At 44.3% G+C, this 14806-nt stretch overlaps 1 protein-coding gene across 1 annotated transcript in view; it reads right to left on the bottom strand.

Annotated features, from left to right (window-relative positions):
• Positions 1-14806, bottom strand: part of hapln1b (hyaluronan and proteoglycan link protein 1b) — a 60461-nt gene that overhangs the window by 26134 nt on the left and 19521 nt on the right. Inside the window, exon 2 of the mRNA XM_078215424.1 lies at positions 840-1208. Within this exon, the coding sequence (XP_078071550.1) occupies positions 840-1208 (369 nt within the window). The remainder of the gene's footprint in view (positions 1-839; positions 1209-14806) is intronic.

Below are 14806 nucleotides of genomic sequence, written 5' to 3'. Positions count from 1 at the left end.
CTATGTCCTCTTGTCCTAGACTGTTCTAGAAGGGGGAACATTTGGTTAACATTTACTTTATCAATCCCATTGAGTATTTTATATACCTCAATCAAGTCCCCCCTCATTCTTCTGTACTCCAGCGAGTGCAAGCCCAAGCTACTCAACCGCTCCTCATACAACAACCCCTTCAAACCTAGAATCAATCTAGTGAACCGCTTCTGAACTGCCTCCAGCGCCACCAATTTTCTTAAAAAGTGACCAAAACTGAACACAATGCTCCAAGTGTGGTCTCACCAATGCCTTATACAATTGTAACAACACTTCTCTACTTTTATACTTTAGACCCTTTGCAATAAATGCCAAGATTCCATTTGCCTTTCTTATAACATTCTGCACCTCCATTCCCACTTTCGGAGACTCATGCACAAGGACACCCAGATCCCTCTGCACAGACCGCCTTTTGAATCTGTTTCCCATTTAAATAGTAATTTGCTCTTTTATTTTTCCGGCCAAAATGGATAACCTTGCATTTATCCACATTAAACTCCATCTGCCAGATTCTGGCCCATTTCCCTAGCCTGTCAATATCCATTTGTCGACTTATCTCTTCATTACAACCTGTTTTCCCACCTATTTTTGTGTCGTCAGCAAAATTCGCAATCCTACACGCAAAAGTGGCATTGATGTCCCTAACCGGAGAATACTAGCTGATGGTATTAGGTGTCACAGTCCTTTGAAATTACATCATTCACCCTGAATGAAGACATGCAAAATGCTTTTCAAGAAATTCACCCCACCATTTAGTGATTATTAAACAAATACTTCTGTTACGTATAGAAAGAATCACATATTTGTACCTTGCAGATCCAGCAGCACAGTCCCGGTGACGTCGTCTAGTCCCTCAATTATTTCACATTTGTAGTTACCATAGTCCTCCAATGTTAAATCTGTGATCGTTATGGAGGCATCATTCTCATTTTCACGAAAAACTCTTCCCTGGTAGTTGCCAAAACTTTTCCAGTTATTTCCCAGTGAAACAAATACATCAATTTCCTTGAGGTAATCTGAGGTGAGTTTGGTCCACTTGATCCTGACTTTGAGAGGGGCTTGAACTGCACGCACGGGCACAGGTTTATAATAGAACTTACAGGGCAGAGTGGCATTGCTGCCTCGGTATGAGACAACTTTGGGTTGTTCTATCTTTATGCCCAGTCGTGATCCTTTATCTCCAAAAAAAGAATAATGGATATGTTAGCAAAGACCCAGTTGCATCATTTTTATGTAACCCTTATAATGCCAGGAACAGATTCACACCAGAACTTGTTATTAAAATAAATCAATTTTGACAATGTGATTTGCGGAAGTTGATATGGTATAAATATCCAAAGTTTGCATTAAATCTCTAGATAGCACAGTACCAAAAATGCATCCAATAAATGTTTAAAACAAATTCATTAAAGTGCAAAATCCTTCTTAATTTAATTATTCCTGTCTGCTTTTATATTATTTCTGAAAAATATTCAGAATGCCTTTTAGAGTTTTAACAAGTTTATTTTAGTGTACAAATACCCGCAATTCTTTATTTGGGAGAATGAAAAATATCATAAATCAGACAACTGCTGTTAAAATTAATATTTCAGAAATATGAGAAAATCAAATTAATAAGGATTTCAAAGCTACAGTTCAATATCTTACAAAAGTGAATGACAACATCCTGCTTTTGGTTCATGGACTCCCAAATAATACCATTACTTGCATGAATAAACAAGCTAATCAAGAGTATAAAGTAGACCTCTCATGGAAGATGCAGATGATTAACTATCCAAATCAAATACTGTACTCCAGGAGAACACTGCTCCTAGCTTATTGCTCACTAGAAGAGATCTGTTAGCTATTGTGCTGTAGATTCTCAGATTCTATAAATTGTTTGTTTATAAGTCAAGAGTCACTAAGCTATCAGTCAGCATTCTAACCTCTTAATCGTTTATCAAATTTTCAAGCAACCAGCCAACATGCGCTGCATCAATCTCCATCTCATGAGCCTGTGATGAATAGCTCAAATCCTATTTCAATAACGGTTCAGGAATGTATCCTGCAGGTCACTCAGATACAATAAAGACAAACATTACATGAATTAATTTACTGAAGATTATTCACAATCAACTGTCTATATGATGGAGATTTGCTGTGATTGATTGGCTGGGAATTATCATACATTGACAAACCATTCTTGGAGTGAAAGAAGGAAAAATGATCAAGTTTAATAATATCAGAAAGCAATCTGAAAAGAAAACTGGAAAGAACCAGAATTAATCAAATGGGATTGGAACCAGATGAGGTAACATAAAGAACATACCTATTTTTCACTGACTATAACTACTAACTCACGGGATAATCAGATGAATGGAAATGTCCAAGGTAGGATAATAAGAATGTGCTGGATTAGAAAAAGACCATTGTAGCCCATCTAGCCAGCTCCAAGATCAAAATAGAAGTATTGAACAAGATCTGATTGGCAGAATATAGGAACCATTTGCAAACAGAGATGAATGGACATCCAACAACGATTAAGGTAGTAACCCAATCTGATGAATTCATATGGTGTCATCATCCATGATAGCAAATAACCCTGAGAAAATATTACACAATTGAAAAGATTCTAGTGTATCAACTACATCTTCTACAGCAATAGTTGTTGGTGCAGTTGAATGTTTGCTCAATGTATGAGGATGCCCCACCCTAACAAATGACAGCAAGTTTTCATCATATATATTTCAAATTACTAATAATCCTCAATGAATCAGCTCTTGTACTGTATATGTGTTTATTTGCATTGGAATGTCCTTCAGAATACATTCGTAGAATCATAGAAGCAATAGAGTCCCTACAGTGCAGAAAGAGGCCATTCAGCCCATTGAGCCGGCACTGACAACAATCGCAACCAGGCCCCAGCCCCATAACCCCACGTATTTACCATGCTAATTCTCCTTGCCACTAAGTGTCAATTTAGCATGGCCAATCAACCTAACCCGCACATCTTTGGACAGTGGGAGGAAACTGGAGCACCCAGAGGAATGCAAACTCCACACAGACAGTGACCCGAGGCCGGAATTGAACCTGGGTCCCTGGTGCTGTGAGGCAGCAGTTCTAACCACTGTGCCACTTTGAAAAATGGATTTAAGCTTTTCATTTCCCGAGACTTGTGAGGATGAGATTACTCACCAGCTAGCAATATACAGGTAGGAATGAAGCATCGTTATGAAAACCTTGGCCGTGATTCTCCCATCCGGCTGCACTAATGTTTTAGTGCAGCGGCTGGGAGAATACTGCGGCGGCCTATCTGCGGGATTTGTGCGAGTATTCGAGCTTGCATCTCCCAGTTCTAGAGACGCAAGGATTTCCGGCGGCACCTGCTCCATGCTGGCAATCGGCAGAGAGACGCACATATCGTTTAAATGGTCATTTTAATATTATTTTAATGTCATTAGCGAGCCCAGGACTGAAGTTTCCAGGCCCGCTCACGTCTCCCACCCCGCCAAAGTGTTTCACTCCAGCAGGGATTACACTAGCTCCCCACTTGTGGGGAACTAACGGCCTGACCCCGCTGGAATGAAGGGGGAGCAATCGGGATCCTCTACGGGTCAGGCATCGAGGGGTGGTGCCTCCGGGCATTGGCACTCTGGCAGTGCCAGCCTGGGTCCCGGCACTACCCAAAGGGCAAAGTGCCAATGCACAGGGGGCACCTTGGCACTGTGCATCGGGCATCGGGAAGTACCAAAGGGGCGGGACATATGGGGTCGGGGCCGAGGGGCGATTGGTGGGGGTGCGAGGTCCTGCTGCCTCTCTGCAGTCGGGATCGGTGGGGAAAGAAGGGAGGCCAGCGATCGGGGTGGGCTGGGGTCTGGGGGTTCAGCCAGGGGGGTGGTCAACCTGCTGGGGGGTTGAAACTGCAGTGGGGGAGAGGGAGGGACTGCAGGGTGGGTGATTGGGACTCTGGGGGGTGGTTACTGTCGGTGGCGGGGGGGGGGGGGAGGGGGGGGGGATCTGAACTGGGCCCAGGAATGGTCGGGGGCCAGCAACCAGGCCTTGGGGGGGGGGGGGGGGGGGTGGAGAGCTGGCATTGCGGGGGTCGCAGGGCTGGCCAGCAATTGGGAGGCCAGCAGTGCGGGGCCAGTGCGCATGTGCCAATCCTGGCAGTGGCACTGTGCATGCGCCGATCCTGGCAGTGGCACTGCGCATGCGCCGATCCTGGCAGTGGCACTGTGCATGCGCAGTGGCCCGCTCAGCGCGCTGATTTAAGCTTCTCAAGCGGGAATTGGCCCCGCCCTCTGAAATTTAATGATATTCACGCTGGTGGCATCCGCAGTGCACAGAGTGTGGGAGATTCTTCTCTGAACTCACACTGAAAACAACAGCGTGAATTACTCCAGTTTTCACACAAATTCGACACTTAAAATTCTTTTGGGAGAATTCCGCTTCCTATCTTTCTTCCGAAATGGTACAAGTTACAATGCTAAACATCAGTAAAACAGCATTCAGCTGAATGTGGCACCAAGTAGTTCTAGTAAGACAAGACTGTATGGCTGGAATTTTACCGTCCCGCCTGCCACGGGAATCGGAGTGGGGGAGGGATGGAACATGGAAAGGTCCATTGACCTCGGGTGGGATTTCATGTTTTGGAATGAGTGACGCCATAAAATCCCGCCCTCTGACTCTGGATGGGATTAGTATAAATGGTATTTGATGGGCAGCATAGACATGGTGGGCTGAAGGCCCTTCTGCAGTGGCGGGTTTGGTTATTGGGGATCAATCAACCTCAGGACATTGTTGAAGGAATTTCTCAGTGCATCGCCCAACTTCAACCATCTTCAATAATGGAGAGAAACTTCAAGATGCTTCGGTGCAGAAATGAGGAGGAATTACTTCACTTAAAAGATCGTGAATCTGTGGAATTCTCCAACACAGAGTGAAGTGGATGTCGGGACACTGAACAAATTTACAGGGAAGATAAATCGGATTTTAATTAGTAGGAGGATGAAGGGTTGTGGAGAGAGGGCAGGAATGTGGAGATGAGGCCAAGATGAGAGCAGCCATGCTTGTATTGGATGGCAGAACAGGCTTGAGAGGCTGAATGGCCTACTCCTTTTCATTGTTCTTGTGTTCTAATGTTTATCAATGGTCATCCCTCCATCATAAGTTCAGAAACGGGGCTGTTTACATTGCACAGCATTTGGCTCCATTTGTTCTTTCTCAGATAATGAAGAATTTTAATCTCGTATATAGCAGGACCTGGACACCATCCAAGCTTGGACTTGTACTGAGAAGTAACATATGTGTCACGCTAGTGTCTCACAATGATAATTCCCAATAAGAGAGAGCCTAACTGGACCAACCACATTAAGGTTGTGGCTATTACCGGTGAGGGACTGGATATTCTACAGCAATGGTTTCTCTCCTATCTCTCCAAGCCCCTCCAATGCCTATGGTGCATAGAGAATGTGATTAAATACTTTCTACTGGCCTGAACAGTTGCAGGTGTGGCAACGTTCAAGAACCTCAAACACCATCTAGGACAAAGCAGCCTACTTGATACACACCTTAATTTGAGTTGAAATGTCCACCTGTCCATATCCCATATACCATTACTGCAATGTGCACTGCTCATAGCATTCCTGGCATCAATGTACCAAGACTTTCTCAGCAACAGCTCCTAAACCCACAATTTGCACCACTTCTGAAGGAAGCTGGCAGCAGGGAAGACTATCACTTTGTGAAGCTTCTCATTAAGACACACATCTGAGTTGGACATAGAATCCCTACAATGCAGAAGGAGGCCATTCGGCCCATTGAGTCAGCACTGACTCTCCAACAGAGCCCACCCAGGCCCACCCCGTGCCCTATCCCCATAACCCCACACATTTACCCCACTAATTCACCTAACCCACACATTTAGGGGTTCTGAGGGACCATGGCCAATCCAACTAACCTGTACAACTCTGGACTGTGGGAGGAAACTGGAGCACCCAGAGGAAACCCATGCAGATATGAAGAGAATGTGCAAACACCACACAGTCACCCTACTTCACATTAAGTTGATCTTTCGCTATACCCTAGCTATGACTATAACACTACACTCTGCACTCTCTCGTTTCCTTCTCTATGCACAGTCTGTTTATCTGTAGCACGCAAGAAACAATACTTTTCAATGTATAATAAATCAAATCAAATCAAATCAAAACCTCTCAGCATTGTGGACATCCCTTCACCATATGGACAGTGGTGGCTCTAGGCTGCTTTCTCAAGAGAAGGGAAAAAATGCTCAGCCTACCTCCCAAGAATGAATAATAAAAGAAGTCTCAGGCTTCAAAATGATCCATTTTCTATTTTGAACTGAATACAGTCACTCTGTGCCTGGAAATCTTTGGGGATTTCTGTCAGTTTGCTGTGGTAACTTTCTTGGAGTCTGCTGGAATCCCTGGTTATGTGGGTATGAAAATATGGCTGCACAACAGCCAGAAGTCTGAATTTAATGGCCTTGACCTCAAATAATACCATCTGTTTAGCAATATTTTATCACAAGAAACAAACATAAGAACACAAAGGGTCTTTTAATGCAACTTCTGCAACATAATGAGAGCTACTTATGTATATCTGGATGTTGGTTGGTTTTGAAATGTTATGATTAATTCTCTATATTGAGTTAGGCTTCAATTGACACAACGCAAATGGTTGTTTTTGCCTAAATTAAATTGCATTTAAATTTGCTAACTAAAATCCTACTCCAAGCAATTACCATAGAAGTTAATGAATTGAATTCTCAAGGTTACTGGTGACATTTCCAGTTATTTAGGTCATACCGTAAGTACAGTGAACGTGGCCTGTATAACAGGGACATACGTGATAATTCCTACATATGCTTTCTGTTTCATTAAAAATGCATTTTTATCTAAAGTACGACGAAGTTAATCAGGAATATTGGATTGAATTATTAATTTGTGAATTTGCAATGTGTTATATTTTAGCTAGAATGTAGTTTCAGTTTAAAATTTATTTTTGTACTTATCTTCATACAGGCCAGAATTTTCCTCCCGTTCACATCCCGCTGCTGCTCCAAGCGAGGATGGAGAATTTGGCGCTCAGCCAAATCTCCGTTCATTGCAGCAGGACCAGAGAATCCCGCCGGCATGAACAGCCGGAAAATTCCAGCCCTGATATTTTTGTTTCAATTAATTGAAGTCTTCTTAGATATGCTTACTTATAATTAGTTAACATTCATTTCTTTCAGAATGTGAAATGAATTTAGACGGATTTTTGATAGAGAGTGGAGTCAAGGGTTATGGGGAGACGGCAAAGTGGAGTTGAGACCACAATCAGATATGAAATGACCTTATTGAATGGTGGAGCAGACTCAGAGCTGATTGACCTACGCCTATTCCTAAGTCCTATTTTCCTATGTATCTGGTTTATACACTGTATTTCCCTCTTATTCCTCCAACTGGGTTCTCTCTGTCAATCACCATCCAAAGCTACGAGGGCAGAAAGGCAATTCGAATTGTTTAAAGTTCTTCAGTGGTGTCACTCAAATAAAATCACCAGGGCGAATGCCACAGCGTCTACAAAAGCTGTTACTTGTGTCTTCATGTGGAAATGCCGGCGTTGGACTGGGGTAAACACAGTAAGGAGTCCAACAACACCAGGTTAAAATCCAACAGGTTTATTTGGTAGCAAACGCCACTAGCTTTCGGAGCGCTGCTCCTTCGTCAGATGCATAAGCAGATTTCCACTCCATTTCTTCAGGCACAAAATATCTGTCAATGCATCCACCATTTCCCTTTTTGCCATTTTAATTCCCTGGATCAGCTCTCCAGAGGAACAATACTCATTTTTCTTACTGCTTTCCTATTTAAATACCTGAAGAAGCTCTTATTATCTGTTCTTACATTTCCAGCCATCTTTCTCTCATACTCTACTTTCTCCCTCATTTTTTTTAGTCATTCTTTGCTAGTTTTTATATGTTGTGCAATCTAATCTGCCACTATTCTTTGTGGAATCATATGCATTTTCTTTCAATTGGATACCATCTTTAACTTCCTTAGTTAGTCATCAATGATATATCCTGTTCCTAGAGTCTTTCTTTGTTACTGGAATGTATCTTTGCAGAGTAGTATGAATTCTCCTTAAATATCTTTCACTCCATCTCTATTGACATATCCCTTAATCCAATTTCCCCGTTCACTTCTCCAGCTCTGCCTTTATAAGAACAAAGAACAAAGAGAAGTACAGCACAGGAACAGGCTCTTTGGCCCTCCAAACTTGGGCCTTATACCCTTGTAATTGCCTTTAGTTAAAATGCCGGTGTTTAGACCCACTCTTTTCTCCTTCAAATGAAAATTAAACTCAATCATGATCACTCCTACCCATTGGCTCCTTTACTATGAGGCAATTAATTAATTCTGCCTCATTGTTCATTACCAGGTTTCGAATAGCCTGCTATCGAGTTGACACTAGACCTTGCTGGACTAAGAAACTGGATTGAGTTCTTCAGAACCAGTATATCTGAGGGTGCATAGTGCAAAGTGACTGGTATTCAGACATCCAAGCCCGCCACCCAAAGACGCTGAATAAAGTATCAATTGGGCCAATTAGGAGTGCTGGGAGGGTTGCGGGCTGCATACTCAGAGAATCCCACCAAATCCGAGCAGTAGGACGGGATATCTGGCGCTGGTCTTGACCCGATCTATGTCATGGCCTGTAATTTAAAGGGCCACTCTGGCTTCTTCAACAGCACAATGCAGAAATGAACCTCCCCTGTATGAAGTCTCAAGTTCTGAAACCATTGGTTTAAGCCAGTATGTATCTATGTCTTCTATGGAGCACCTCCAGTGCCAAAGAACATTGATCAGCCGAGATTTAACTCAGCCCTCAGACAGCTCACCATTGCAGGCTGCCTGATTAAAAGTCAGGAAATATGGCAGATGCAAATCCCATTCAGACAGCGTTTTATTCCACTCTGCACACTGACTGCCTTTTAAATGAGAACAACTAGCATATTACCTTCAATCTGCATTGCGTGGACTGGCTCCCAATTTCCATGATGTGGAGATGTCGGCGTTGGACTGGGGTAAACACAGTAAGAAGTCCCACAACACCAGGTTAAAGTCCAACAGGTTTATTTGGTAGCACAAGCCACTAGCTTTCGGAGTGCTGCCCCTTCATCAGGTGAGTGGGAGTTCTGTTCACCGCACCGACCTCCTCTGAAGACAAACACGGGACACGGCGGACAAAGTACCCTTCGTCGTCCAGTACTTCCCTGGAGCGGAGAAGTTACGACACCCTCTCTGGAGCCTTCAACATGTCATCGATGAAGATGAACATCTCGCCAAGGCCATCCCCACACCCCCATTTCTTGCCTTCAAACAACCGCACAACTTCAAACAGACTATTGTCCGCAGCAAACTACCCAGCCTTCAGGAGAACAGTGACCACGACACCACACAACCCTGCCACAGCAACCTCTGCAAGACGTGCCGGATCATCTCACGTGAGAACACCATCCACCAGGTACACGGTACATACACTTGCAACTTGGCCAACGTTGTCTACCTGATACGCTGCAGGAAACGCATGGTATATTGGGGAGACCATGCAGATGCTACGACAATGGATGAATGAACACCACTCAACAATCACCAGGCAAGAGTGTTCTCTTCCTGTTGGGGAACACTTCACCGGTCACGGGCATTCAGCCTCTGATCTTCGGGTAAGCGTTCTCCAAGGCGGCCTTCACGACACACAACGCAGAGTCGCTGAGTAGAGACTGATAGCCAAGTTCTGCACACATGAGGACGGCCTCAACCGGGATCTTGGGTTCATGTCACACTATCTGTAACCCCCACGACTTGCCTGGGCTTGCAAAATCTCACTAACTGTCCTGACTGGAGACAATACACACCTCTTTAACCTGTGCTTAACCCTCTCTCCACTCACATTGTCTGTAGCTTTAAGACTTGGTTACCTATAAAGACTCGCATTCCAACCATTATTTTGTAAATTGAGTTTGTGGCTTTATATGCCCTGTTTGTGAACAGAACTCCCACTCACCTGATGAAGGGGCAGCGCTCCGAAAGCTAGTGGCTTGTGATACCAAATAAACCTGTTGGACTTTAACCTGGGGTTGTGGGACTTCCCAATTTCCAGACACACTAGCTAACCATATTTTCCCAGACTGGCGTGATGACACCAGGAGCGTGTCATTGGGAATGCCTTCCTTGTGAAAAAATGGAATGCACACCATTACTAGTGTGAAAATCTGCCAATGGTCCAATGATCTCTCGTGAGGATGAGATACTCTATGAAATGTGCATCATTACAAGTTGCTGGGTGATTTGTGTTGCCTCACCATTAGTTTCTTAAAAACGTTATCTCACCTTGCTCATCCTGTACGTTTCATGAAGATGCTGTATTTGCATATTATTCTCCCACTAAACTTACAGCAGGTAGCCAAGTCCAGTAATTGATTGGCTGCCAATCAACCCCTCTTGCCCAGAAAGTGAATGATTAAAAGTGTGGAGTCTCATTCTTTAAGATAGCTATGCACAGGGAGGCTTGGAAAACTTAGGTAGCATCAGAAGGACCGGGACATTTAAGGTCCAAGATGGCATTTAAAAGCATCAGTTCAAAAGAGCCAGGAGACTCTAGAGAAACAGATGACACCTACAAAACCAGTGAATAAACAGACTCCAAACTGAGAGCAAAGTGGAGTTATTAATGAATGAAATTAGACTAAAATAAAAACCCATTTATGGTGATGGAGTGTTGTGAAAATCTGGTTCACAATTAGAATACAGCTTTTCATTATAGGAATTAAAATTTTAACTGTAGAAACAAAAACATACAAAGTAGGATCAAGAAGAGGCCATTCAGCCCTTCGAGCCTGCTCTGCCATTCATTATGATCATGGCTGATCATTCAACTCAACAGCCTGATCCCACCTTCCCCAATTTCATTTAATCCACTTTGCCCCAAGTGCCATATATAATTGCTTCTTGAAAACACACAGGGGGTGATTCTCCCATCCCGCTGCGCTGCTTCTTTAGCGCAGTGGTCCAGGAGACTCTAGTGGCAGCTAATTCACACGATTCGCACTGGGCTTCCAGGCCTCCACGCATCTCCCAGCACGGGATTTCAGGCGCTGTCAGCTCTGCGCCAGAAATCGGCGCACAGCTGCCTAATGTATGCAGCAGGTAATTTAAATCTAATTTAAATCCTATGAGCGGGCCTAGGACTGAAATCTCCAGGCCCACTAGCTTCTCCCTCCGCCAGGAGTGGTTCACTCCAGTAGGGTTTACTATAGCTCCCCACCTGCTGGGAGCTGGCGGCCAATCCCCACTGGAGTGAAGGGGAGGGGGGCAAAAAAGACCCCCCCAAGTGTTGGGCTCTGGGGGTGCTCCTTGGGCACTGCCACCTTGGCAGTGCCAGCCTGGGCCTCCTGGCACTGCCCAAGGGACAAAGTACCAATGCCCAGGGGACATTTTGACACTGCCCACTCGGCATTGGGCACTGCCAAGGGGGCAGGGCCTAATGGGGGTGGGGCCAGATGGGGGTGGGGCCTCTGGGGGGCAATCGGTGGGGGAGGGCGACCAGTGATTGGGGCTGGCCATCAGGGTAAGGGGAGGCAGCCTGCTGAGGGTGTTGGGGCTCCGGGGAGGGGGGGTTGGGACAGCCGGTGAGGGGGGGGGGGGGGGGGGGGGGGTGAGGGGTGGGGGGGAATCGGGATTGGGTGAGAAATCGAGGCGGGCTGTGAGGGGTAGGTCAGGGCTAGGCTCAGACATGTTCCGGGGCCAGCGATTGGGCCGTGGGGGTCCCATAAATTTTGTACCTCAGGGAAAGCTGGAATTCAGAGGAGAATGGAAGTAAATTCCAGAGGACTGTGGCATACCTTTGGGTTCATCCAAATGAACATTCAAATTTTGTAAGATAAGGGAATTCTTCAGAGGAAGTAAAAAGTAGAACTGAATTTATAGGATAAGTCTTACAAGCCATAATGTTTTTAGTCATGCGTGCTTTGTTTATTTTCTCTTCATATAGAATAAATTGTTTTTGTTTAAAAATGTAAGATCTTGCGCTGTGGTTCTGTTGGTTAATCCTTCGGTGTTCAAATTTCTTCTTTAAAGTTAATAGTCCCCAACAGGATCAAAACAGCAGTCAGTACTGCAGCTAGTATGTCTTGGAAGGAGATGATTATGGTAGTTAATAGCATCTCCATAATCAGATGGATGTCAGTGTTTATATGTACAGGAACAGCTTAGCTAGAGGTATGGCTAGTTCTAGAGCACAGGTTTCCAGCAGGACAGCTGGATTTTGCCAGGCCTATTGTCCTTGCTTTATCCAGTGTGCTCAAACATTTCTTGCCCTTACATGGACTTAATCAACTTAGCTGATGCCTGTAAGACTGCAAGAGGAGGCTGAGATAGATAATCTACCTGGCACTTGTGGCTGAAGGTGGTTGCAAATGCTTCAGCATTGTCTTTTACAGCCATGTGCTGAGCTTCACCATCATTGAGAATGTGGATGTTCATGGAGTCTCCTCTTTAGTTGTTCATGACCATTCATTGCCATTGTTGACACCATCCAAGACAATTAAAACCGCCTTTTTTATTGGCACCTCATCCAGCACCTTAGACATTGACTCTCTCCTTGACTAGTGCACAGTAACTGCAGTGTGTCTCTTATAAAAGGTCCATTGAAAGATCCATTACTTGATCAGTGCAACTTCACTCAGTACCTCCGAGTCTTAAAGTAAGCATGTGACAGGCTTATTATTTGCTCCCAGTTCATCCACAGCCTAATCAGCCTTTCTTTACTCACCAGTGATGGAATCTGGGAAGTATCTGTGTTATTGTTTCAATATCTCTGTTGTGCTGCAAACCTGAGGGAAAACAACCTCATCAATGCAATCTCTAGTTGTTCCCTCTGAGCTGGGAACAGAGTGGTGGACCTTTACTATCTACATAAGAACAGACCATAGCGGTGCTAAAGCCTCTCAAATACTTAGCGAGGGCACATTGGATAAGTTGATAAATTGATAAGTTCCCTCCCAACCCACAACCTGTACTACCGAGAAGGCAGCAGGCAATGCCAACACTTCAAAGATCCTGTCCAAGTCACACATTCTTCTGACTTGGTTCCCTCATTGTCACTGGGCCAAAGTCCTGGAACTCCATGCCTAACAGCACTGTGGGAGTACCTACAGCACACATTCTGCAACAATTTAAGAAGACATCTTGCCACCGCATTCTTAAGGGCAATTAAGGGAAAGGTAGTAAATGCTGGACTTGCCAGCAGTGTCCACATTCTGTGAAACATTCTGAACTATCAACAGCAACATTTCAGACTTACAACTTATCCAATGTGCCCTCGCTAAGTATTTGAGAGGCTTTAACACCACTATGGTCTGTTCTTATGCAGATAGTAAAGGTCCACCACTCTGTTCCCAGCTCAGAGGGAACAACTAGAGATTGCATTGATGAGATTGTTTTCCCTCGGGTTTGCAGCACAACAGAGATATTGAAACAATAACACAGATACTTCCCAGATTCCATCACTGGTGAGTAAAGAAGGGCTGATTAGGCTGTGGATGAACTGGGAGCAAATAATAAGCCTGTCACACGCTTACTTTAAGACTTGGAGGTACTAACTGAAGAGTGACCTTCATCTCAACAGGCTCATTGTCATTTTGAGCAGCTACTAACACCTCAGAACTCTTACCATTCAGAGGCACTGAGGCAGACTGTTAGAATAAACCTGCAAAAAATAGAAAAGCCACCAGAGGATTTCCATGCCAAAAATTCATTGTGAATCTTATAAATGATTTTTCATCCATTGTTGGGAAGATTTACCTTGTGATATTACGGAGACAGTCAGCAAGGATCCTCACACTTCAGTGATCATTTGGCTTGGATTTCCAGTCAATGTAGCATTCAAGGAGGAATGGAAGGGTTTAACATGCAGGCAATTTTGACAAAATAAAGCTATACTGTGTTAAAAGAAGTGTGCTTTGACAAGCAATGATTTATGCTTCAGGGATAGGTGGCCTGATTATGCTTCAATCACCGTCTTCTAACTGCTGGAATTGTTGCTTCAACTGCTTTTTAAAAAATGATTTCATGGATGTGAGCTTTGGTAACAAATTCAGCATTTATTGCCGATTCCTAATTGTCCTTGAGAAACATAGAAACATAGAAAAACTACAGCACAAAACAGGCCCTTCAGCCCCACAAGTTATGCCGAACATATTCCCTACCTTTTAGGCCTACCTATAAAGGTGGTGTGCCACCTTCTTGAACCGCCACTGTGCAACTGGTGTAGGTACATTCACGCTGTTTTTATGTAGGGAATTCCAGGATTCTGACCAGGTGATAATGAAGGCAGGGAGATATTCTAAGTCAAGATGGTAAATAGATTGGAGGGAACTTTGGGGTGGTTGTGTCTCCATATGTATGCTGCCCTTTTAGAGGTTGCAGGTTTGGAAGATGCAGTCAAAGGAGCTTCAGTTAGTCACTGCAGTATATCTTCTATATGGTACACAATGTTGCCACTGTGCATCACTGGTGGAGGGAGTGAATGTTTAAGGTAAGGAATAGGGTGCAAATCAAATGGGCTGCTTTGTCGTGGATGGTATGAAACCTCTTGAGTGTTGTTAGACTTCACTCATCCAAGCAAGTGGACAGCTTTCCAACACATTTCTGATATCTGCCTTGTAGATGATGGGACAGGCTTTGGGGAGTCAGGTGGCAATTACTTACCGCAGAATTCCCATCCTCTG

This window comes from Mustelus asterias, chromosome 6 (assembly GCF_964213995.1).
Source record: "Mustelus asterias chromosome 6, sMusAst1.hap1.1, whole genome shotgun sequence".
Lineage (NCBI taxonomy): Eukaryota > Metazoa > Chordata > Chondrichthyes > Carcharhiniformes > Triakidae > Mustelus > Mustelus asterias.
Note: the sequence above shows the minus strand (reverse complement) of the source record. Positions and strands in the feature narration are given on the sequence as shown.